The sequence below is a fragment of the Quercus robur genome, chromosome 10, assembly GCF_932294415.1.
Source record: "Quercus robur chromosome 10, dhQueRobu3.1, whole genome shotgun sequence".
In the NCBI taxonomy this organism is placed as follows: Eukaryota; Viridiplantae; Streptophyta; class Magnoliopsida; order Fagales; family Fagaceae; genus Quercus; species Quercus robur.
The window spans coordinates 12,139,639-12,166,183 of NC_065543.1; the positions used below are offsets into that span (position 1 = coordinate 12,139,639).

Genomic DNA, 26,545 nt, shown 5'->3' on the forward strand with positions numbered 1-26,545 from the left:
CACAAATGTTGAAGATATAAAATTTGTATCTTCTTTTTTTCCGATAAAAAAAGAAGATACAAAATTTGAAACATAAAAGAACAAAACAAAAATAATCACAAACTTCACTCTATTTGTTTTAGCAATAATGTTTTATAGAAAATGAGTTATTTAAAAAAAATTATAAAACTATCTCATTTTTATATATTTGGTAGCAACTTAAAATAAGTTGAAAAACAACTCCTAACTTCCATTATTTAACTTATTGTGAGATAGAGTTATTTTCCGATTAGTGAAAAAAAATTTCTAAAAATAAGTTATACTTTTTATGTTTACCGAAAACAATTTTCCTTTAACTCATTTTTTCTAATGTTATTAAACACTAGAAAACACAAAAAATTATCTTTAGAATATGGAGAGATTAAAATTTATCAAACTAAAAAGAATTAGAGATTCTCTCTTTTTTATTTTTATTTTTACTTTATCCTCTGTCAAACTTTTTTATTTTGGTGAGTTAGAGAATCTTATTGAACTTTTTATTCATCCATAGCTCACAAGAAAGTGGGTGGTTGAATTTTTTTAATCCTTCATTGTTATTTTAGTCTTAAGAATCATCAGTCTCTCTAATAAATTGAAGGTAAGGTTGTCTATCTTTGCCTCTCCCAAATCCCACAAAAATGAAAGTTTGTGCTTTTAAGTATGACCAGAATTGTTAGTCTCTTAAGGGCATTAGCATCTTACTCATCAAAAACATTTTATTAACCAAATTGAAAAGTATGGTAATTAAGTCTGCGTCTCTTAAGGGCATTAGCATCTAGCTCATCAAAAACATTTTCTTAACCAAATTGAAAACTATGGTAATCAAGTCTGTGTTTGTTTAGCATTGTGTTTGCGTTGAATGTGCGTTTGCCTTTTCTGGCTGGTCCCATCGCACTGTTCATAGACCAGCCAAAACACAAAAACGTGTGAACAGCAGCAAGTGAATAGTATTTTGCCTTTTAAAAAATATTTTGCTACAGTATTTTCAGTAATAAATTTTCAATTTTCAGCAAATAAGCGGTGTCCAAACAAATCCTAAGAAAGACTTAAAAAATCCCACTTTTGACTATGCTCTACAGGTTTTAAGAACCTGTAATGTATTGTAAAGTTTTTCTTCTCTTTTTTATTAACTTTATCTATCTCTTATCGAAAGATATATGATGAATGTTTTAATTGGATGTATAAGAAAATCAATACTAGGTTGTAGGTTGTGTTTGAAAAGCCTGTAATTAATTAAAATTTTTTTGTGATAACATTGACTTTTTACCTTAAAATTTGGCTACGGTTTACTAGATAGGACGTGAATGCTTTACGGTACAAGTAAACATGGTCCTCTAGTGCTCATAAGGAAGAAAAGTAATTCTAAAGCCAAAATGACCAACACATTTCTACTATTACTTCTTATAAATATGCTCCTTAAGTTCCAACATTTGAAAGAAGTGTTTTGCATAAAACCACTTGCTATATGAATCATGCTCCTCAAGTTCCACTTTTTTGTGAATATGTTCCTTTACCGACACAACTACTTGTTGCAACCCTACTTAGGGTCATTTGTCATGCATGCATGAAGTGCATTCCAATGGAACCCATTTTATAAATATATAAAATATCAATTGACCAACCAACAAAAATACTTTAGGGTCAGACAATAGAGAGGAGAGAAAGAGGAAGAACTTGCAGAATCTTGATTGCCAACAAAGCAAGGAATGATGTTTAAGTTTTAGTTGGTGAATTCCATGATAATGTAACTGCCAAATGAGTCTGTAATGTGTTCATACAAATTTAAGATCATTTGTACAAGAAGCAAACTCAAGAGAAACAGTTTATAAAGATTTGATTGTCATTCGATTGCCATTCGATCAATTGAAATCTTGGGTCCGGTATTGGAACTTGGAAGGATGAAAATTTCAGATTGAATTTTTGAGTTTCAATTTGCCTATTGCCTAGTGTCTGCAAAGTGACTTCACAACTGCCCACTGATCATCTCTGATTCTCTTCACTTCTTAGTGAGTTTCAACTTGCAGGAATGAAATAAATTTCAGCAAAAGTACTTAATGAGGAGGCAACAATTTGAAGCTTATTAAACACAATTTATTCCGTAGACATAAAACTCCTGATAGTTTATGCGAGGAGTTTGGAAAAGAAACAGAAACTACTGCCCATGTTCTTGTGATTGTGCTAGAGCTAAGGAGGCAGGTATGGTTGTGGTGATCAGAGATGGTATCATCAGCAAAGTGGTTGTTCTGCTGGCTAGATCATGTTATGTTATAATGATCATGAGAACTCAATATAATTGCAATAAAAATTCAACTATGATAATACTGATCTAAAAACCATAAGCCCTTCTCAAAAGCCAAAATATAACCTCATAGCATAGTCAGAATCAAATGTTCCTAGTTGTTAGGACATCATCCAATCTCTAACAAGTAGAAGTGACATGTATTAGGCCAACAACCCCTCTTTGCTAACATCACTTAAAATTTTTATCAAACACCTTTGTACACATAGGAATAATAATAAAACATCAATTTTGTAATCACAGTTTTCTATTGCATTCCAGATGCTGTACAAAAAAATTTGCCCAAAATAAATTTTAAAAAAAAGAGTCGGGAATTTTATCAAACTCCTTGTATACCATGACTATATAAGAACAAAAAGCAAAAATTGTTTTGGAAGCCCGTCAGACAGCCATGCGACCATCCCAACCGAGGCAAGCCCACGTTGAGAACGATCCTCTACAGACTGATGCCTCAACCAGAAGCATCAGGGCCGTTAATCACGCTCTGATCGCACGGCCATGATTCATCCACCGGGTTTAGGTCCTGTCTCCTTTGTGATCAAGGATTCAGAGGTACGATCCTATAGAACAGATCCTGTTCAAGTAAGGTCGTGACCAAACAAGCTGAAACTACTATTATAAACTCAAGTCTTGCTAACTATTTAGTCGATGTGGGACAAGCTCGCTTGGGTTACAGAATCATGGTACTTTCTGATTGACACAACTGCCCTTTTAAACCTTCCCACTTCATTCATTGCTGTCTACTCAAGGACAAATATGCCCTTTAGAGCATCTTCAGCAAATTAGACAAATTTTTGTATTGTTTGGAGAATGAATAATGATTTTTATCTTTTAACTACCCACTTTTTTAAATACATTTTCCAACAGATTCTCTATCTCATTTAAATATTATTTCTTCATTCATTATTTATTCTTTTTTTAACAACTACACATTTTCCAACATTTTTTTATTCAATACCTTATTATTATAATAGAAAAAAATATTTGAAGAATGAACAGTAGCCCATCAAACTTGATGAGCTATTGTTCATGAGCCATAAAAAATTTAGGATATAGAGAGTCCATTGGAGAATGAACAGTAGCTTATTTTGTGGGTTTACTCTTTAAAGTAGAGAACATTTGGTGTTTAGCTCTCCTGTTGGAGATGCTCTTAGTCCCTGGACCAATTAGGACACAGCTCTTAAATTTTAATTACTTGGTTGATCTTAGTATCTTACCCTCTGGCTACGGCTATGGCCTATGACTTTTTTATTTTAAATATATTTTTGCTTTTTTTTTTCAAAGCAAAATAAGTAATCCTAATATATTAAAAAGCATAATAAGTAATGCTATAGATACAAAAATATTTATTAATTCTTATATGGACTCATTATTGACATTATTTTTTTTTGCTTATTACTAACAATTTGTCATATTAGCAAATTTTTTTTTTCTTGTTTATAAACTTTCTCAAGTTAAACTGGTGTCTGTCCTCATGTTGTAGAAATGTAGATTGGAATTATTAAAACCAAGTGACATTCATTTAATTTAGCAAACACATATATCTATGTGACATGCTAAAATGTTTGTAAATGATAACCTCATTTGTTTTTGTAAAAAAGTAAAAGAGAATTTTAGTTGTAGTAGTGCGGTTCAAATTTTGAACAAAACATTTTCACTATTAATAATGAGAATTATACAAAAATTTAAGAATAAATTAATGTATTACAAATAAAAATTGCATCATTCAATGTTAATAAAATATAAATTAAAGAAAAATAATAATGGTTTCTTAACACATTTCAAATTAATCTACAAAATTTCATATTAATTTTTCTTGTATCTAAAGCAAGCGTCTATCTTACAAAAACAATGTTGGGATTTTTTTTTCCTATTGGGGGTCATAAAACTACTACTTTTTTTATTAGTTTAGAAGATGTGAATGGTAGACAAACTCTCCCCTGATTTTGGAGATATATTTCTCGAGCTCACATGTGAATTCTTATTTTGGATGTTGCCATCACACTAAAGGCCAATATCTAAAATTCAAAGCATGAGAAAATTTTGAATTATTCAAAATAAGAAAATATACTAAAATTTAAAGCTAAATTAATAAATGAAAAAAGGAACACCTTTTCAATATTGCTTGACAACCATTCCTTGAAAAATCTTATGATGGAGCCCTTGCTCATATTAAGAAGCTACCGCAAATCTAAAATTCAGCATATTTTTAGGGAGGCAAATCAATGTGTTGATGCACTTTCTAAGCTATGAGCCAATCAATTTAGTGAACATGTGTTTTTTTGATAACTCACCACCTATGGTGGAAAACCTACTAGGTTTTGATAAAGTCAAACTCTTCTATAATAAACTTATTCGCAATTGATTTATACTTGCATTCGATGTATTACCAAAAAAAAAATCATCTATAACTAATTTCGTATGTCACGTCAATCTCCCTTTCATAGTACAAAATCAAAAAATCTATTAAGGAATTATCTTTATTTCATTGTACGAAATGGTCGTGGGAATAAAAAAGGAGGCCCATCCCTCTCGAGCTTGGCCCAATTGAATTCAATCGGCCTCGTTCCCTTTTTTATTTTAAGCCGAGCAGAATGTGGTCAAATGTGCTTCACCTCGGGGGTTCCCTTGATGATTTGCACTGTTGGGGGTAATTGCTAGGGCTAGGACCAATGTCTTTTCGAGCACAAAATTGGTGTTAGGCACAAGTTACTAAATAGTCTTCCCAATGTTAGAGCTACAAGCTCCCTGCCCGATAAAAGATTTGACATAAGGAATAGTGCCATAGACATGAAGAGCCACTTACGCTCTAGGAGGGGTAGGACCCACACACGTGTGGAATATTCTGTCATCATGAGGGCTCCACTAATAGAAGGGTATAAAAGAGGAAAGAGGGGTGGAACAAAGGGTTGGAACAAAAATTGGGGGAGGGATAAACGAGAGAAAAGTGAGAATAGAGTTTGGGGTTTAGGGAACTTGCTCAGACCTCAAACAGGTAGCTCAGCTGCCGGGGAATCTCCTTGGCTAAGCCCAATCCAAACAATTCAACGACAAGTTAGGTCAAGGTATGATCCACCATTGAGAAACCCACCCCAGAGATCTCCAATTGTAGGTTTCATCCCGAACAAGAACACAAATAAATTAGGGGGCCCAAATCCCGACGTGGCCCAAGGGTTTCTTGGAGGAAAGGCCACTACAAAAATAATGTTTTTTTAATGCATTTTAACTGCCAAATGGTTGGTCTAAAGCTAATGTTGATGGAGTGGTATTCACGTACCAGAAGGAAGAAGGAATGGGTGTGGTGATCACGGATGACGTGTTGCTGCTGTAATGAGTAAGAATTTCAACTTTCTGCTAGGCTAACTAGAAGCTAAAGTTTTCGAATGCCCTATCAAACTCTAATTGAAATCTAAAAGTTTTCTCTCTAGGCCTTCAGTGAAGTCCCAGAGGTGAAAAGTAAGTCTTGCCGTTAGGCAAAAATTTCTCTCCGCGTGACGGTAGAAACCCATTCTCTTTTCCTGATCTTCTTTCTTCATTTTCTTTTTCTGATCTTCTTTTTCCTGGTTTTGTCGTTGTCTTCCAAGGCAGAGGGTAATGGATGAGATAACAAGTAGGTGTGAAGGTATTCGTTTGTCCGATAGAGAAGGGAGTGAGGTTGATCTGTCTCTGCCGGTGACGGAAACCGGTTATGTCCTGGCCGGCAAATTCTGCACTAAACGATGGGTGAGTTTGGAATCTGTGGCGAGAGTCTTAAGATCGGTATGGCGAACAGAAAATAATTTTGAGGTTTGTGATTTGGGTAACAATAAGGTCCTTTTTCAGTTTATATGTAAGGACGACATGGATAGAGTCTTACTGTTAAGCCCATGGTCGTTTGACAAATATCTTCTAATCCTCCACAGTCTCAAGGCAGGGGAGGCTGTGAACAAACTCCAGTTCAACAGAGTATCCTTCTGGGTCCAGATTCACGGTTTGCCTACGATGAGCCAAACTAAAGAGGCTGGGATGCGTATTGGGAAGACACTGGGAATGGTGGAGAAGGTGGACGTTGAGGAGAAAGGATTTTGCAGAGGTAGCTACCTTCGAATCCGAGTCTCCTTGGATATAACACTTCCGTTGTGTAGAGGCCGCACGGTCCGCATGGGAGAGTCGGGTAAGATATGGGTGGATTTCAAATACGAAAGGCTTCCGATCTTCTGCTACTGGTGTGGGAAAGTGGATCATGATGAGAGGGACTGTTTGCTCTGGATACGCAGCAAGGAAACTCTCCGAGCAGAGGATAAACAGTTTGGTCCATGGATGAGAGCGACCCAAGACCGCACCCAAAAGCCGCAACTGATAGTCGCAACAAAGAACAATGGGGGAAGAGGACCACAACCAGACTCAGCGGCGACACCGTGTGAGGGAGGAGCTTACCAAAGCCAGAATGATAGTGGGACGATAGTGGTACAAGGAGGGTCCCACGTGATAGATGGCGTGGATCTCACTAAAGCTGATACGGAAAGCAAAAGTACACTGACAGCGCACTTTGAGCACCGAACCCCACAGAAATGGCAGGATTCAAATTTCGAACAGCAAATCCAAGAGATTGACGCAGCGATTATGGGTACGGAAGGTGCAGGATTGGCGCCACCATTTAATGAAACTTGGGATTCATTGACAGATAAACCACTGTCCTCTGTTCCTCCATTGACAAATACGGTGAGTGCAAGTCTAGTTTTTCCTAATGGGCCTTCCCTTGGGCCTAATGTTGGCGTGGGCTTAGAAAGTTTGGGGATGACTCCCCCCAATGCAAAGGAAACCAAGTTGGGCCAAGAGGTATCTCAAGACTTTAAATTGTTTGTGATGGGCACGGATAGCTCCAAAGCCCAATGTGAGATCAAAATAAGGAAAGGGAGGGGCCCTACCCAAAAGAAAAATCAGGCTGGACGTAACCATGCAGGGAAGGAAAACATGCAAGGGGCGATTTCAGAGGGGGAGAAAAAATGTGCATCACGCAATAAGACAGTGATGGAGGTTGAGGTGGACGGGGTTGGGATGAAGAGAAAGGATCGATCTCCATTAGAAGAGATTGATACAGGGGAATATGGAAAGAAGCAAAAAGTGGTGGAAGAGGTGGAGGTCATGAGCAAGATAATAACACAGCAACATGAAACGGTGGAGGCTGCGGGACAGCCCCGCCGAGAGCAATGAGTGCCATAAGTTGGAACTGTCGGGGGCTTGGGAACCCCTGCACAGTAAAAGCTCTCCAAAAGACTGTTTTGGAGGAAGATCCCACCTTGGTCTTTCTCATTGAGACCAAGTATGTTGTGTCTGAGATGGCAAGAATAAAACGCAAACTAGAGAGGCAACAAGGTCTAGTTGTGCCTAGTGTGAACAGGGGAGGTGGTCTGGCTCTATTGTGGAAAAACTCTTTGACAGTGGATGTTCAATCGTATTCTCCTCGTCACATTGATGTGATAGTAAATGAAGAAAATGGAAACAGGAAGTGGAGGTTTACCGGCTTTTATGGCCATCCAGAAACAAACAAACGTATGGATTCGTGGAAACTAATTGAACAGTTGAGCAAAGGTAGTGATCTTCCATGGCTTATTATGGGAGATTTTAACGAAATAATGCATCTCAATGAAAAGGTCGGGGGAAACCTTCGGCCTGAATGGCAAATGCGTAGTTTTGTCGAGACAATTAACAGGTGCCAGCTGAGGGACTTGGGATTTATTGGGTCGGAATTTACGTGGAGCAGAAGGTTAGGCCCGCGGGGCTGGGTTCGTGAAAGACTGGACAGGGCATTCGTGTCCTCTAACTGGGTGTCTCTTTTTCCACAAGCCAAGTTGTACCACATAGCAGCTTCTACGTCGGATCATTGTATGCTTGTCCTTAAGAGTGCACGCACCAGACAAAAACCGTTCCGGAGAAAAAAATTGTTTAGATTTGAATCCATGTGGTTGAGGGATGTGGGATGCAGGGATATTGTGAAGGAGGCGTGGGAGCGAGGCCAAGGTGCAAATCCGGAACACCCATTCTCCCAATGCTTGGAGGAATGCAGGACTTCTCTCTCCTCATGGAACAAGAGCACGTTTGGGCACGTTGGTAGGCGAATAGCAGCACTCCAGTCGAAACTTCAATGGTTGGAAGGGAGGAACAGGGGAGATGTAAACATGGACGAGATAAATGAAGTAAAATCAGAATTGAACAGAATGTTACTAGTGGAAGAGGACATGTGGCATCAAAGATCACGGAATTGTTGGCTGAAGGCAGGGGATCGTAACACTTCTTTTTTTCACACAAAAGCCTCTAATAGACATCAGCGAAACTCGATTAGCAAAGTCAGGGGTTCGAATGGGGTCTGGCTAGAGGATGAAGCATTGATTGGCAGCACTTTTGTGGAGTACTTTGAGCAGCTATTTACTTCATCTCAACCCACTGTCAGTGATGAACTCCTTGAAGCAATTCAAACCAAAGTTACGGACAGAATGAACTCCACTCTTTTGCAGGACTTTCGAGCCCATGAGGTGGAAAAAGCACTGAAGCAGATGCACCCGATGAAGGCTCCTGGACCCGATGGTATGCCCCCTCTATTCTATCAACATTTCTGGCCTATTGTAAATCCTATTGTTATAAAAACTGTTTTGGATTTTCTTAATCATGATATAACTCCTCCAAATTTTCATGAGACCCATATTGTTTTGATTCCCAAAACAAAGAACCCAGAATGTGTGCCTGATTATAGACCAATTAGTTTATGTAACGTGATTTATAAGCTTGCATCCAAGACTGTGGCAAATAGGCTAAAGTTGATCATGCAGGAAATTATATGTGAGAATCAGAGTGCATTTGTATCAGAGAGACTCATCACCGACAATGTGTTGGTGGCACATGAATTAATGACCCATATTAACCGGAAGAAAAAAGGAAAAAACGGGGAGATGGCTCTGAAGCTAGATATGAGTAAGGCGTATGACCGGGTGGAGTGGGGCTGCCTGAAGCTGATTATGGCGAAACTGGGTTTCCATGAAGACTGGATCAGGTTGGTCATGAGATGTGTTTCCTCAGTGACATATGCTGTTCGCATCAATGGACATCCTTGGGGTCGGATTGTCCCAACACGTGGGCTGCGCCAAGGGGATCCGTTATCCCCTTACCTTTTTCTGATCTGTGCTGAGGGACTATCGGCTTTATTGCACAAGGCAGTCCAGAATAAAGCTTTAAAGGGAGTTGCTGCCTCGGCCAGGGGTCCGAGGATCTCACATCTATTTTTTGCTGACGATAGCCTGATTTTTGGAAGGGCTACTGCCAGAGAGAGTGCTGAGATACAAAGGGTGTTACAGATTTATGAGTTGTCCTCGGGTCAACAACTGAATAGGAACAAAACATCCATTTTCTTCAGCCACAATACGGGTAATGGTACGAGGGAGATTATAAAAACAATGTTTGGTGCACAAGTAATCCGGTCCCATGAAGCCTATCTTGGCTTGCCATCCTTAATAGGAAAGTCGAAACGAAACACCTTTGCACACTTGAAACAGCGGGTTGCAAATAAATTAACGGGTTGGAAAGAAAAACTTCTCTCCAATGCGGGGAAGGAGGTGCTGATAAAGGCTGTTGCTCAGGCTGTTCCATCATACACAATGTCTTGCTTTAAGCTTCCTAATTCCTTATGTGAGGAGCTAACAAGCATGGTTAGACAATTTTGGTGGGGGCAAGTGAAAGAAGAAAAGAAATTAGCATGGATGAGTTGGGACAAGATGTGTTTATCAAAGGAGAATGGAGGGATGGGTTTTAGGGACTTGAAGACGTTCAATTTGTCTCTGTTGGCCAAACAGGGATGGAGACTCCAAACAAACCCCTCATCTCTATTCCACCGAGTTTATAAAGCTAAGTACTTTCCAAGGTGTGACTTTTTAGAGGCAAATATGGGTCATCAACCCTCATATGCTTGGAGAAGCCTCATGGCAGCCCAAGCCCTGGTCAAACGGGGGGTGAGATGGCAAGTAGGGGATGGGGTGCGAATCCAAGTTTGGAAAGACAAATGGCTTCCGAACCCAAGTACATACAAGGTGGTAACTCCGGAGATTTTGGGTACTGGGGTAACTTGGGTACGAGACATAATCGATGAAGACAGAATGGAGTGGAAGGTTGATCTAATTCGCCAAACCTTTATGCCCCAGGATGTAGATGCAATCCTCAGCATCCCCCTTAGTGCGAACAGGGCCCGGGATAGACTAATATGGGCAGGAACCAAAAATGGCAAATTCTCAGTGAGAAGCGCCTACAAAATGGCCCAAGAAACAGAGTGGGGTGCAAAAGGAGCAGAGCCATCTGATCCAACAAAACTGAGAGAGATTTGGAGGCATGTCTGGAGAATGAATACGCCAAACAAACTTAAGCATTTTGCATGGAAGGCTTGCAAGAACATCTTGGCCACCAAGGAAAATTTAAAAAGGAGGAATATCACTAAGGATGATGTCTGTGAGGCCTGTGGGGAGCAACTGGAGTCTGCATGCCATATTTTTTGGTTTTGTGACAAGGCCAAAGAAGTCTGGGAATCAAGCAAGATGGTCTTACCTTTTGAAATTAAACCCTCATGGGACTTTATAGATGTTGTATGGCACATACAGAAAAGAAAGGACCAATGCCCAGGTTTGTTGGAGCGTATAATAGCCATATGCTGGGGGATATGGAAAAACAGAAACGAGGTGTTTCATGGAGGAAAAGGCAGAGTTGGAAGGGCGGTCACAAGAAGTTCCCTTCTACTTCTGGAGGAATTCCAAATAGTGAATGAGGGCCCACAAGTGACCAAGGTGAGCGCTCCTGTGGTGGTCAAATGGTGTCCGCCAAGACCGGGTTGCTACAAAGTTAATGTAGATGGCGCTGTGTTCTCCAAAAGAAAGCAAGTAGGAATTGGTGTGGTGATCCGTGACAGTGGGGGTGTGGTGGTTGCTGCACTAAGCAAGAAAATGGCATTGCCGCTTGGTGCGTTGGAGACAGAAGCTAAGGCACTGGAGGAAGGAATTCAGTTTGCGTGCGATGTCGGAGTCAGAGACGTGATATTTGAGAGTGACTCTTTGAATATCTGCAACTCGGTCCAGGGGCTGAGTGAGCCACCATCCTCGGTTCAGAATATCATCGCTGGAATTCTGCGACAAGTCCAGAGTTTCAGGACTTTTGAGTTCACGCACACTAGAAGGCAAGGAAATGTCCCTGCCCATATATTAGCTCAACATGCTGCATATGTTGAGGACTTAGTGCATGGCTTGAGGAATGTCCAAGCCATATTGTGCATGAATGTGCACTTGATGTACGTACTGTATTGTCCTCTGTTTGAATGAAAGTATTTCTTATCAAAAAAAAAAAAAAAAAAAAAAAAACTAGAAGCTAAAGTTAAAGCAATGGAGGTCACAGTGATCTTTGCACTAAAGGTTGGTACTTGGTATACATGAGGTTATCTTTGAAAGCAATTCCAACATTCTTTGCAAAGTCTTGCAAGGAAAAATCAATGGCTGCCCACAACAATTTTAGAGAATGTTATCATTGAACTGACCTACAGCTGCAAGCTTTTGGTCGTATGGAAATTTCACATGTTAAAGAGAGCTAGGAAATAATGCTGATTAGCCCAACACTTTGTTAGGTAGAGGATAACCCTGCATGTATTGAGAATGTACTAGCACTTGGTGCAGAACCTTTATTGTGTTGAATGAAATTTAATAGTTTCACAATAAAATAAAATAAAAATAAAGTAACCCGTAAAAGTAGTATTTTTGTGCATTAAATAGAACTTAATTGGTGTTGTAATATCCGACATAGTATTAAATGTTCCATTAGACCATGCCTTATAAAAAGGTAAGATTTGCGATTTGCTCGTAGAACATGTGCTTAGAAATTTTGTGTTAAAAAAATACAATTTCAGTTATAATTTGGAAATCATGAAGTGATGAAACTACTATTTGTAATAATTCATCTCTTTATTTACCTTGCAATATTATGAAAATGGTCAAAAGTACAAACTATTTTATCAGTTTTTTTTATTATAAATTATTGATGTGGTGAGTAGTTATTAATGAGTAAAAAAGTGATATTAGTAATGGAGTCAAATGAAAACCAATTTTATATAAAAATAGTATTTACTGTCATTCGAAAATTGGGTCCGATTAAGAAAATTTTTATCGGAAATTAAAAATTCTTTTCTCAATAAAAAATATCTTAAAATAGTTTACTAACATATTGTAGAGAGGGAAAATTTAGTGGTATGCACATATGCCTTAAGGGCATAATTAACCGAAACATCTCCAACTGTGTCGTACGTACTTAGTACCCAAAATCTTCAAAAACTCTAGCTCCCAACTCACTAAGGTTTAAGTGTTAGATCGACGCCAAAACAAAACAAAACCTCTGCTCCATCTTTATCATCAGCTATCACCAAAACCCATCAAACAAAGGTCTTTCTTTGATAGAATTTCAAATTCTACAACACACCTATATTTTCTTACCCAAACACACGTTGATTGCTTTTATTTTTTCTTTGGTTGTAGATGGTTGGGTTTATCTGTAATACCCAAAAATTTTAAGGTCTAGCAATTCTTATCTTATAAATATGTATTTTGTTTCGAGAATTATGTTGAGGGATTAAATTTATATTTAAAAAGATAGGGGTATTTTGGTAATTGGCTTTGGAACTAGATAAAACCCTAAACCCTGATCACTTTCCCCTTAGTAGCCGTAACTCCCTCCCCGTTTTAGTTTTGCCGTTACTTTGATCTCTCTCTCTCTCTCTGGGTTTTACGCTACGTCTCTGAAAGTCTGAACCCCCGAAGAGAAAATTGGACCACGCCGCCACAACTACATTCTCAGCTCTCTGCCATTCGATTTCTTCGGGTAGCTAAAACTGAAACTAGCCTTTTTGTCCTGGAGTTTCAGCTCTATGCCTTGCTCCCTTTCCGACCCTCTGCTCTTACTTTCCTATTCAGAATTGAGAAAGGTTGCATCTACGGTCTTGGTTTGCCTAAGTCTAGGTAATCACTAATCACCCTAGCCTTTTTTCCATTCTAATCCTTTCTTAACTAATACTGTACGCACCGACTTTTATTTATGCGTTTGAGGGGATAAATTTGGAGTATAACATTTTAATTTTTATGGGGTTTGATATATTGTGTTATTATTGGGTTCAATGCATGTATTGGGTTGGGAATGGTTTAGGTGAATCTCTTGAGAATAGAAGAGCTTAGGCTAAATGGATAAAAAAAATTACTAATGTGAAGGGATGAGGGTTTGGACTAAAAAAATTATCTTTATAGTTGGGTTCGGGGCGTGACAGTGTTGGACAGACACCAAAACTCCATTTTCTGATTACTTTTATTTTTTCTTTGGTTGTAGATGGTTGGGTTTATCTCTGAACCCACTACTGAAAACCTCGACCCAGTTCAAAAGCTCAAGAATTCAAACCACCCACTTGATCCTTCAGATCAAAAAGCCACTGATTTCTCCTTCTCTGATTCATTCCCTGATTTTGATTCCATTAAGGATTGGTTTGAGGATATACCTGTACCTGGTATGGCTGATATAGGTCTGTTTGAGTTTGGGGCTTCTGAGAAACCCATTGAGCCAAGGGCTGATGGGTCTAATTCTGGAGTGAAAGTGAAGGTGGAGGAGATGGAGACTGAAAATTTTGGTGATGGGTCTGAGCCAAAAGTTGCTGAGGTGAAGGTGAAGGTGGAGGAGTGGGAAAAGTTGGGGAAATTTAGTAAATGCATTGAGGAAGAGATGGGGAGGGTTAGTTTGGATGTTGAGCCTGGGAATTTGGGTCTTGATGGTGGTGGTGGAAGTGGGGTGAAGAGTGAGGTGGTAAGTGATGGGAATGAGAGTGGAAGTTTGGTTTCAAGTAGTGAAAGTTCGGAGTCTGAGAGTGATTCGTCTTCGTCGGAGGAGGGGGCTTCGAGTAGCGATAGTAGTGATGATGAGGAGGAAAAGGAGGGGGGTCTAAAGGAAGTGAAGGTGGAGGCGGCGACTTCGAGTAGTGATAGTAGTGATGATGAGGAGGAGGAAGAGGAGGGTCTAAAGGAAGTGAAGGTGGAGGCGATGGATGGTGCTGATGAGGCCGGTGAAGTTGAAGAAGGTGAGATAAGGGATGCTGATGGGCAGGAGATAGTTGGTGGGACTGAAGATGATGATGACAAGGAGGTGAAAGAGGAGGAGGAGGAGGAAATTGATGAAGATGATGGAAAGCTGATGGCTAGTTTTAGCGATTTTGAAGAGGATGAAGATGATGAAGGTGCTGCTCCAAAGGGACCCATTAGATCAAAGCATGAGCTTGAGGTACGCAAATGTCACTTTGGTTTTGTGTGTCTGAAAATTTACTCTCTAATTGTCTCATTTGCATTCTTTGTAGCTTGAGGAATAAATTTGAGTATTTCTTGCATTCTTCATGGTAAAATCTTGTATATTTGATTGGATAATGGCCCTAAATGCTTTGATAGATGTTGCTGTTGCAGGTTAGGATAGATTTTGATTGGTTTGGGTGTCTATTGCAGCAATTTAATCATATCCTGCTCCTGAAATTTATGAGTGTAAATTTGAATTGGCCGATTTAGAGTGGCCATAGGAGCTTATTATTTTAAACATTATGTGCATTAGTACATTTCTAAGCAACAATTAGTTAATTTTTTAAACAGGTAGTCTAAAAAATTATAAGCATCTTCATTCTCAAAGGGGAAGTAAAATTTAATGATCAACCAAGTATGCTGAAACTGAAAATGGTTAAATGACAAGCTTAAACAATCCAAACTAGAGTTCTAATATGAAGGACTAGTTGTTCTTAGGCTATTTAAATGTTGGATGTCAGTTACCCTGGGGTAATTGACCTGTTAAAATTAACCTTTAAACCACATGATTCATGAAAATTGAACAAAGTGCAACATCTCTATTTTCTGATTTCATTTAACTTGTGATACCCGCACAAGAAACACGCCCATGCTTTTCGTTCCTTTCTATTTCAAAATATGGTTTCTAATGAGGATTACTTGCTTATTTATTCCATTGATGATGCTAAGTTTTGGTTCCTTTAAAGTGATATCACAGCCTGCAATAAATTGTATTGAATTGCAGGTCCTTCCTCCTGTTCCTCCGGTGAATGAGACCCTGCAGCCACATCATCAGATGCTTCCTGTGGGAGTTGTCTTATCGGTGAGTTCATGGAAAACAATAAGCATATCACCCTATTATTTTTATTATTTTGATTGGTTCATGACCTTTTTAAGTATTGATAACCACTCCAACTGTATACTGACCTGACATTGTGTGAGGCCAAAGTTTAAAACATTTTCATGTTTGATCATTGAGCTCAAAAACCTCTTCCTATTGAGCATCGATTGGCCTGTTTAGAGTAGGGGTGGCTAGAATCGACCTATCATTCCAAACCCTGATTTTGTCAACACACTTTCCACAAGCAATGGCTTTTTAGGAATTCTCTCTCTGCAATGCTATCATAGACTCATAGCCAATATAACACATTGATCTAGTCAACAAGTTATTGTGGTCGAAACAATTTCAAGTTTTTAAGAAATTAGAGTCCCATGGTCTATGACTTGACTATTAGTGGATTAAAATTTATATATTATTATTTGTTTTCTATTTCTATTTTTACTGGAAAATGGAAACATGCATATATCCTATATTCCTATTCATTGGCTGGAATAAGAAGTATAGCGGTATCACAACTGGCCTGTAGGCCTTGCTTATATATTGGTAGTTGACACTTGACGGTAAGTTGAACAGGTATAGGGCTGATGATAATGCCTAGCTATGTGCCTGTGGTTTATACATTGATCAATTGTGGTTTGTTGGTTTCTTGGCAATGCATTCCCATCAGTTTAATGAAAGCAACAAACAACTAATTCATGGAAAATAATACATGCCTCCAGTGGGTCACTAACCCACTACCACACCCTCCACCCTGTTCTTACAGTAGTTGCTGGAGCTCATTGGCCCAAGAATTTGATCTTAACTATTAGGCAGAACCATATATTTTGACATAAACTCTGTTGGTCAGTTGAATGTTGTAGCTTTAGGAGCTGGATAACCCCTTAAGCAGCTTTAAATTGATTTCAAAGCAGTGTTGGCTAGATCAGTTTGATGATATTTACTACTTGCAGATTCTTGGTGCCCAAGTCATTGTCGAGGGAGTTGAGAAGCACAACCCTATTAGTGAGGGTTCAATCCTCTGGGTAACTGAAAGCAGATCTCCATTGGGGTTTGTGGATGAAATATTTGGACCTGTCAAAAATCCATACTATAAGATAAGATACAATTCAGAAAGTGAAGTCCCATCTGGGATCCATGAGGGCTCTTTGATCTCTTTTGTTCCAGAGTTTGCGAATCATGTGCTCAATGACAAGAGTCTTTACCAGAAAGGGTATGATGCATCTGGTGCAAATGACGAGGAGATGTCAGATGAGGCAGAGTTTTCAGATGATGAAAAAGAGGCTGAGTACAAAAGAATGCAAAAAATGACAAAGAGGGGCACACAAGACGAGAATTTTGGAAACAAGAAAAACAATAGAAGGAAGGTCAGAAATAAGGATGGGCCCTGGAAAAATACTCAACCTTCACCCCAGAAACCCCAGAACCTACCATCTAATCAAAGTCAGCATAATTTCTCACCATCTGCAGCCTTTTTTGATCATGGTTCGTCCTCATCTTCCATAGGACAGGGTTTTGTTATTGGCAATGGTTTTATTCCACCATTTCCACCAACAGCGCAGACCATTGGTTTTAACACACCTTCAAATGGAGTTTGGGCAAATGGGATGGCATATCAGCCACCACAGGGTGCAGTCTTTCCTAATGGATTTCCAGGTAATGGTGTGCCTTGGTTCTCTCAGAATCCTCATCAACATCCGTGTCAAATGCCTATGCCAAACAGAATGCCGTTTCAACAGCATTTTGATCCTAGTCAGACACATCCTACTGCTAATTTACCAGGAGTTGGACCCACATATGCACAAGGGCTCATGGTTCAAAATGACTTCAATCAAAGGGCATTTGGGATGGGTTTACAGGGCCAACTTACTCACCCATCAATGAATGTGGGAGAACCAGGAATTTCGTCCAATGGGTTACAAGTCCAACAAAACTCTATGCAGCAATCTGTTTTTGCTCCTGGTAATGTTGAAGCTGCCCAACAATTTAATGCGGGTGCATCTTCTGGTCGTGGAAGGAAACCATATCGTCGAGGGGGTGGTCGTTTTGCAGGTGGGAGAGCTCGGCAGCAATCCAAGTGATGGCTTTTGTGTGCCCCGATGCATTAAAACTTGTGGAATTTGACTTATAATAGGCTATGGCCAATGCAATTTTGGAATCGCTTTGTTCATATCTGTTTAATATATGCAAATGAGTGTTCAAAAAACAATTCCCTTGCAGATTCTTATGTTGGTATTGTAACAGAGGCAGCCTAGTTTTGTTTTTTATTTTTTATTTTTGTGTAATGGAAAATGAAAATTCACTCATTAGGTGAACAGTTCATCCTTAGAAAGTGTACTATACAGAAAAGGTGGAACCTCAACCCAATATTCATAGCCCTTTTGCATATCTTGCTAATCCATGACACCCTAATTTTTTTCCCTAGGCCCATAAGCAAAAACAACTGTGTAATTTGAGTGTAATGCAGTGGCCTGAGCTCTAGCCAAATCAGTAATATGCCCAACTCTAGATTGAACTTGTTTCTCTGCTTGTAAAGCTTTTATGGTCCCCAAGGAATCACCCCTCAATAACATCAAGAGGACAGCATGAGACGGTTATACCCCAAGGTGCTGCAATTGCTCTAGCTTCCGTACTCTCTTGTCGTCTCGGTTTAAAACACCTACTCTAATTTTCTGTATCTCTTCAAGAACAGCCCCATCTGTAATTAACTTGAAACCAACATGCTTGTGGAGGAGCCCAACGAGCAGGTGGATTTTGACTTTAAAGCAGTAGGTACCTGTTGTGCCTGTTCGTAGTCATGCATATAGGCCATAGAACATCAATATGCTTGATTGCTTGTCAAGCCCTCTTCCTCTCCTGTCCGAGACAAAGACCATAGAAACTCAACAGCTGAGCCCATTTATACATTACAAATCAAATTCGCTCAGCATTAATATACATTACAAATCAAATTCGCTCAGCATTAATATATATATATATATATATATATTCCTATCATGATTATTTCACTGCTTGATTCAAATTCATGTTTCATCAGAATGAAAATATGACTCATTCATGGTTTGTTAATTTTGACAAGGATTTCAATTCCAATTGCCTCTTTGGTTCATAAGATGGTGAACCCAGTTTGGCTCTGCTCTTGAAATATTCCCAGAATAATTAGTAGGTTCTTTCAAATATTTTACAAAGCATGTTCAAAGTTGATTCTTACGGTGCTAAATTCCCTCCTTTGCTCCATTTCATAAAAAGATATAAGGTTCCTTGGATCTTGAAATGGCAATATGATAAGGAAGGGAATGTTCTCACTCGCCGTTGGTATGTTAAGTGGTGGGATAAGTTTCCTCACACACAAGCAATTTTTAACAATGTTACCAGAGATTTCCCCTCCCCCAATATTTTACCTGTTAAAACTAGATCCACAGTGTAAATAGTTGAACTAGCCAATGCACCTACTTCTACATCTGCTACAATTGTTAAGTCCTCTACTAAGCCTAAAAAGAAAGATTCTCCTTTGAAGGAAATTCGCAAGGACCCTGACACTCTATTTGCCCTCCTAAAGAAACTTATCAAGGAGGAAGAAGCTACAACAAATCATGATTCAGAGGATGAACGGTCTTCTGAAGCATCTATTACAAAAAATCCATATTACCCCTATAATTAGGAACTGTTTGGTTATGATGAAGAAGATACTCCTGATTTAGTGGAAGATTGATTTTCTTATTTATTTGACCTGTACAACGGCCAAAATGCTACAATGTTTCCCAATTATTGTACTACCCACAAATGATTATGTTTTTGGAAAAAGAAGATTCTTCATGTTTTGTCACTTTCGGCACAATTTGGACTGAAGTTCCACTCTGCTTTTTCTCATGATATATATATATATATATATATATCTCCCTCTCTTTTCTATAAGCCCTTTTTTCGTTTCTTTCATTTTCCTTCTTTTGGATTTGACTGTAAAAATTAAAATAATGATGGGGTCAATGACTACATATGATCAGATTTCTAGTCCTGGATATCCTCAAGGAATTTTTGACAAGATCATGTGAAACATGAAAGTTCGAAATTCCTTTTTTGTGCATAGAGTGGGCCACTGACAATTTTAGGATTCATGTGATCAAATGTGAACTCATGGGAACTTAGACATACAATAACATTCCATGAGTCTTGACTCTCTTTGAGTTTATATTATGCTCACATCATGATGTGTGTGAAATAAGGGACTACACACTAGAAAATCAATATTGGGAGATCGACAAAGAGCCCACCCTATTTCTGACCAAACGAATGCTGAATCATGTTCCCATTATATATTCAAAATCAATTACTTGTGATCTTATATTGATATCACAAAAAACAAATTAGGTTTAACCAAAAAAAAAAAAAAAAAACAAATTAGGGACTGGACACGTGGGTTATAGAACCACAATTGCTTGTTTTTTTTTAGTAAACCAATTTCAAAGTGTATCATATTCACGTTTGTCATTTCATTGGTCAGTAGGTTGCACGCGCACACAAACTTCAATCATTTCGTTTATGATGAGCAGGATTTTAATTCCTACAGCGTTTTGAGACAATAGTACCCACAAGAATGCATCTCTTGCTTGATTAAGTTGTTTCAGTACCATAGGGGGTTACACCATTAAGGATTTTGCTTGAGTTAGACAATTTGAATTGATAGTTGGGAGATGGGAGATGGGGGATTTGAACCCTGCACATATTCATTGGAAACACGAGTAGTCAGTTGAGCTACAAGGTTCTTAAAATTTTGATTCGAGATGTTACAAGTTCCCACAAGAATGCATCTCTGCAGCCAGCAGGCCATATATTATGCCATTCCATTAAATGAAATTGGAACCACTATTAACAGTAGAGCTCCTTGGGGGAAAAATGATGGTAAATGAATTCAATAATGGAAATAAAAAACAAATATCACACATAAGAGATATAAATGAAGGAAATAAATTACTGAATTTGAAGTTCTGAACCAGTCAATGAGAACAGCAAATACTGATAAACCCAGGGACTGGAAATTCATGTTCAAAATAAAGAAGACAAAGACAATGGAAGCTTTTTTTTTCAAATGTGTGGGGGGTGGCGCTTGAATGCAGCACCAATAATGGGCAGAGAACCCACACAAAGGGGAAATCATCAGGATAGCAAGGTTACTTTAGAGACTCAAGTTTTTGCATTCATCGTAAAGTCGACACAAGTCTGGCAGCTGCAATCTGAGAAACGGCAGATTTCACATCCAAAACACACACAAGAAGTGCAACCCTTGCATGTTGGAGACCGGGTGCAGCCCCTGTACACCCTGCGACTTGCTCGTTCTTCATCATCATCGCATGAAATTCTGAATTCAGAAAGCATGTTCACATTATCTACCATCCAACTTATTTAACCAAAGATAATAAAAACAGTGTACTTGCACCCTAAAAACATCAGTGGGAATACATAGATATAAAACATACATAAATAGATGTTTACTTTTGTATTAGTGTGCATGTACGGGGTGGGGGTTGCAACACCCCTTCTTCTATCACATAGTTTTTTTGTCTTTTAAAAATTAATTAATTAATTTTATAAAGAAGAAGTGTATTTAACATTTTAACTTGTCTCATGCTTAAATTTAAAATATGATAATAGAAATTTTTTAATTTTTGAAATAATAGAATATTCAATTCAATCATACCCAAAAAATAATAAAAATCTGATTTTCTTAATTATTATTATTATTATTATTTTACGTGTTCTTCTGATATAATGTTGTTGCATAACTGTCGTAGTACTATTTTATCCTCACACGATTGTGCCTTGTAGTTTATCCAATTTCTTTATGTTTATACATGATAAATATATAAAATCTGCACAAAATATACATAAAATATTTGTGCACATGTATGTATTGTTCCCAAATCAACACAAATTAGCATCCCAATCCATTCATACCATGATTCCAAGTAGAAAACCATCTAAGCCTACCCCCACCATACCATGTTCTGGGCACAAAAGCATATGATGAACATGAAAACACCAGGTTCCAGGTAACCATGACGTCTTTAATATTAGAGAGGAAGGTCAAAGCAAATGATTTGATCCAAGACCCCAATCTTGGAAAAGATGTAGGTTAGTTTTTTATGGCTTTGTTCAGTCAAGTACAGATGAACCACACTTCTACAAATTTTGAGGATTGGATTCCCCATTTTATTGCTAAGCTCCAACTTTGTAAGTAGTAAGAGTGTTCATTTACCAATATCACCATTTGTGTTGTCTCCTTCAAAAGCATATCCAAAAGAGGGATCTCTTGACTTGACCAAATTTCGTCTAAGTCTAATTCTAATCTAATTCTGCTTAATGGAAAGTAATTAACCCTGAAGTCACCTTAGACTAATTTGGTTGAAAAGAAATAATAGTCTACTTTCATGTTGAAACTATCATTAGATATAACTCTGCTTATAATAACCCCATCCTCAGTTATTTGCTGCGTCTGTGGCATTAAGCATGAGTAAAATATCCATGAGACATTTCTTTACAACTCTGCTTACCCATATGTGCACATATTGACATTTCTATTTTCCATCTTCCATAACTTTAAAAATTTCTCCATACAAAGTAGCCAGAAAAACTCCAGTCCTCATAGAAAATGGCGTAATAAAGTCCTCTTATTAAACTCACCAAAACTAAGCCTTAATTCCAACAAATTGGGAATCACATACACTATTTCACACATGCAATAGCACCAACAGCTAGTACCCATCACCATTGTTGCTGCTGCACATCCTCACCTTTGAAGGACACCTTAGATAGTCTAGTCCATTTCTCATTACCATGTTAGTTGAAGCTCTACAAACGGTAAATTATCATAAAAATATCACCCACTTCAAATGTTGGTTTAAATTGAGTACACGTCTAGCAAAATATATCATTTGGAGATTTAATGTCACCAATAGACAGAAAACAAGAAATCAGCTGTGACTGATTACCAAACAATAAACAAAAAAGCAAGCAGAGTTCCTTAAGCGGGCAACCATAGAGAAGCTTTTACTAAGTTCAATATAGCACCAATAGATAAATGCTTATTGTCATGGCCTTCAACCTTTACATAGCCATGGTTCATGATGAATTGAAGTGGTTTGATGTCCCTTAAAAGTGGAAACCCTGTTTTCCAATCACAAGGTGTGGGTAAGAGGTTGAGACCACACAGATATTGGAAGTTCCCCTTTGATTATGCAGATGCAGACATGTCCACTTTACAGCAGCACAAAATAAATTTACCTTCTGTCTAAGGGAGCGTGCATGATCATCTGCATTCCATCTAGAAGACAAAATGATATAAAAGGGCCAACTGATTTCTTTATCTATAATTAGGAGAACCAAAATCAAGATTTCATATGTTTTAAGAATTTTTGCTGCATTCTATCTATAAATATGTATAAGCTTGCAAAGGTTTCTACAAATTCTTTCCAATCATTCAATCAAACAAAATTACTTTGTAAATTTCCCTTCAGACTTCAGCTGACATACCATATAAATTAGCCTTTTAGATTTGATGGCTACTATGAGAAATCAAACAATATAGCAGTATGGCGAAACTCTGAAACTAACAAGACAAGTACCCCTTAATCTATTAAGCAAACTGACATCTTCAACTATCAATTTAGGACTAATATTGCAACCATGCAGGTTACTAACAAACTATAGATGTTATTTCCTGTAACAAAGTTCAAATGCTTCCTAGGCGGAAAAGACAACTCTATAACAAACGACACCAATTAAGTACAGACAGAGATATTGAACAGGCCACCACAGTGAATGAGCATCCAATTAAGCCGTTAGAAAAGGATTTAACTCATTGACAATTTCCAGATACCTAGAGTGTAGGGGTAAAAGGATTAAAATCGCAACACATTCCTAAATGGCCAATAGCATAACATATCAAACAACAGAATGCAACATTATTCATTCAAGAATACTAAAAGAAGAATTCATTCAATGTAAGGGGAAAACATACTTGTCATATGGCAGATCAGAACATTTCCAATTTGAATCTGCCAAAGCATCATGATGAATCCGACATTCCTCTTTTGTCCGCAGACGAAACCTTCGATCCTTGTTGCACCTAGTACAGCGAATAAACTCATCACGATGACAAGCTCGTCCATTATGAGATCTATGGGACCCATTAGCATTTTTTGATGCTTGGTTGTAGTACTTGAGCAGCACTGTCTTAAACAATGGAACCTTCTCCTCGTTAACTATGACCCACACATTATTCTTCCATTTCCTTGCTGTCTCTCTTCCAGAATGCTTCTCAAATGCAGCCGGAGTCAGCTTGTCTAGTCATTCAAATTGTCAATAGAATAATTAGATTATGATAATTAAAGGAAAGAATGAGGATAAAAATCCTGGGATTGTATTATATGGTATATGCTATAAACATCAGAAAGCAAATTGCAAGCATGAAAACATAAAGCAGGGTAAGAAGAAATAATAGGCCTGTATCCCTATCAGTTCAACACATTCAGCATTCAAAACATCGTGCTGACCAAGACAAAGGCCTAAACTAACTGCCCAAGTCATCACATTTACCACATTCACAAAAGAGCCATACGATGACTAACTGTATACAGAAGAATGGTGAAAGAGTGATAGTTCCAAGTAGGTGATCCTTTCACTTCTGAGCATTGGAGTAGAAGAAAATAACAATGCTCAACTGCAAGACAAGTCAAAGATAAACAGAAGAAATCTCCCCCTAATCGACCTAAGTTTCTTTCAGAAGGAGATAAGAAACCATATATTGAGTCAACCCCTAAACATACACTTTTGATGTTAGAACATCCAGATGTCTCAAGTTCTCATCCAACTCAGTCATCAACCCAAGTTCAAAGTGCTATCTTTCGAGAATCAAGTTTGGCATATTACAAAGAATTCTTGCAATAATCCTCTCCCGAAGTTTCTAGGAGCTGATCGGACATGCTCTGCTATGGCAAGCCTCTGATATCAACAATTGTGTAAAGTAGGAATGCAACACCATCTTAATTCTGATATCTCACCAACTGTAAGACTTAAACCTTCAATCTAGATACCTGCATCATAAAAATGAAAAGACATGCAGACCAAGAGATGCATAATCCAAACTTGTCAAACCGTACGCATGCTTGCTCATCAGAATTCAAGTTCAGAGTCTGAGCGTTGCCTGGAGAGGATAATAGCCTAAGAACAAACCGATCATCATAGCATCACCCCCAGATATGCCAATGTCAAAAATGACAAACAAAATTCACCAACCAGGTTTGTCTTAACATTCCAACAGAACGAAGAAGAAGAAAATATAGAGAAAACGCATAAAATATATAGCCAATGCTACATCATCCCACAAGGCCACTCTGTCAAACAGAAAGAACAGAACTTGGAGGTCAAAAACCAATCTTTGTTTACCTAAGCCTAATACATTGCTGTCATAAATATAACAACAATGTAGGTCTTATTTAAAGACTCCACCTCAAAAGACAACCACTCATATAAGCCATGTTCCAATCTAAAACCAAACCATATCAAGCCGGAAGTATATCCAACCACATAGAACTCCACCCACTCACTCAGACAAAACAACATACACATAAATTGTGTAACAGGAAAGACAATGAAAAGCTCTCCATCATCAACCTTAGACTCTGATCCCGAAGCAGATTAAAACAGAAAGTGACACACATCAACGTCAAAACCAGTTCACCACAACCTCTATCTTTCACACACAAACACACACACATAGACGCATCCAACATGCATAAAAATCAAAACCCATTTCCTGAAAATACCAAAAGAGAGATAGAGAAAGAGAGAGAGAGAGATAGAGAGAAAAAAGAGAGAGACCTTCCTGACAACCAGGGGTGCATTCACAAGTGATTTCAAGGTCACCATTTTGGAAAACCCTAAGCCTCCCAACAGCATCACCATATCTGTGACTGGTACAACCACACGTGACCTCTATATAGTTCAAACATCTCCTTACCCCACTCATCTCACTCAGCTCTTCCTCGCTAAACATCACCACCAACTCACTTTCTCTCTCTACCCCATTAGCCATTTTTCTCTCTCTATAAAGCCAAAAAAGAGAGAGACTAATAAAAATCTGTTCTTTGATAAAGATAAAAAATAAGGAAACAAATAAACACCAACCCTGAAAACCCTTCGGAGAGAAATCGAAGAAAAAGTCAAAAATAAGCGAAAAGAAATCAAAAAAAGAAAATGGGTATTTGGGTTTGTATGGTTGTAGAGAGAGATAAAAGCTCAAAAAGCTCGCATCTTGAAAGGGTTACTCCGAGAGATCTGGTGGAGAAAACGCTGAGAGCTGTAGAGAGAGAAGAAAGAGAGAGAGAGAGGGTTGGGTTGGTGATGGGGCTTTGTGTTGTGTTGTGAGGGAAATGAGCTGGCCTATGGAGAGTTGAAACAAATGTCGTGGGGTGAATGAAGTTTTTAAAGGGGTTAAAAAAAAAAAAAAAAAAAAAAAGGAGCGCTTTGCCTTTTGCCCTGGTGCTCTCTTCTCTTCTCTTCTAGTTCTATTACACTACTAATTGCATGATAGGACATATGAGAGAGAGAGCGGGTGAGACTTTTAAGAGAGAGAGAGAGAGAGAGAGAGCTTTGCTTTGGGGTCAGGGCCTTTGAGTTTTTATGTGGGGGAAAATCCCTCTCATGTGAAGGAGACGAGGTTGTTTCGAAAAGTGTTTTTAAGTGTGTGTTGTGTACTCATTTTTTTTTTTTTAATTTTTTTTATAGTGTTTTATTTATTTTTATTTATTAATAGTACTTTTTTTTTAAGGTAAACACACTGTTCTCAACTTTTCATGAATAGGGTTACATTTTTTTACTACAACCAGTAAATTAGGAGTTTTTATTACGAGGTTATAGGTGTGTTCTGCATATTTTTATTTATTTAATAGTAATCCGAATATCAATATCTACTTGGTTTTTGATATCCCAAGATTTATAGTAATTAAACAAAAACTCTTTGAATTCTCTAATCACAATGAT

At 38.1% G+C, this 26,545-nt stretch overlaps 2 protein-coding genes and 1 non-coding gene across 3 annotated transcripts; 1 reads left to right on the forward strand and 2 right to left on the reverse strand.

The window, feature by feature from the left end:
• Window positions 1-2,692: 2,692 nt before the first annotated feature.
• LOC126704513 (small nucleolar RNA U3) lies at window positions 2,693-2,909 on the reverse strand. The gene has a single exon (XR_007648220.1). It is a non-coding gene; the product is annotated as a small nucleolar RNA U3 (small nucleolar RNA).
• Window positions 2,910-13,014: 10,105 nt separating this feature from the next.
• LOC126701810 (H/ACA ribonucleoprotein complex non-core subunit NAF1) lies at window positions 13,015-17,775 on the forward strand. The gene is made up of 4 exons (XM_050400188.1): window positions 13,015-13,326; window positions 13,688-14,626; window positions 15,416-15,493; window positions 16,462-17,775. Exons 2-4 carry the CDS (start codon window positions 13,688-13,690, stop codon window positions 17,587-17,589), a joined length of 2,145 nt encoding a protein of 714 aa, XP_050256145.1. The 5' UTR covers window positions 13,015-13,326; the 3' UTR covers window positions 17,590-17,775.
• Window positions 17,776-20,455: 2,680 nt separating this feature from the next.
• On the reverse strand, window positions 20,456-25,997 carry LOC126701463 (protein ULTRAPETALA 1-like). Its single transcript, XM_050399576.1, has 3 exons — window positions 25,385-25,997; window positions 23,523-23,847; window positions 20,456-20,864 (listed from the first exon to the last, which is right to left on the reverse strand). Exons 1-3 carry the CDS (start codon window positions 25,596-25,598, stop codon window positions 20,690-20,692), a joined length of 714 nt encoding a protein of 237 aa, XP_050255533.1. The 5' UTR covers window positions 25,599-25,997; the 3' UTR covers window positions 20,456-20,689.
• Window positions 25,998-26,545: the final 548 nt, after the last annotated feature.

Excerpts from the sequence above, each read along its gene's own strand:
- LOC126701810 (XM_050400188.1), top strand. The coding sequence starts at position 13,688 with ATGGTTGGGTTTATCTCTGAACCCACTACTGAAAACCTCGACCCAGTT. Across the intron at positions 14,627-15,415 it reads GATCAAAGCATGAGCTTGAG|GTCCTTCCTCCTGTTCCTCC; the intron begins GTACGCAAATGT and ends ATTGAATTGCAG. Across the intron at positions 15,494-16,461 it reads CTGTGGGAGTTGTCTTATCG|ATTCTTGGTGCCCAAGTCAT; the intron begins GTGAGTTCATGG and ends TACTACTTGCAG.
- LOC126701463 (XM_050399576.1), bottom strand. The coding sequence starts at position 25,598 with ATGGCTAATGGGGTAGAGAGAGAAAGTGAGTTGGTGGTGATGTTTAGC. Across the intron at positions 23,848-25,384 it reads CACCCCTGGTTGTCAGGAAG|ACAAGCTGACTCCGGCTGCA; the intron begins GTCTCTCTCTTT and ends TTGAATGACTAG. Across the intron at positions 20,865-23,522 it reads TCTGATCTGCCATATGACAA|AATTTCATGCGATGATGATG; the intron begins GTATGTTTTCCC and ends TTCTGAATTCAG.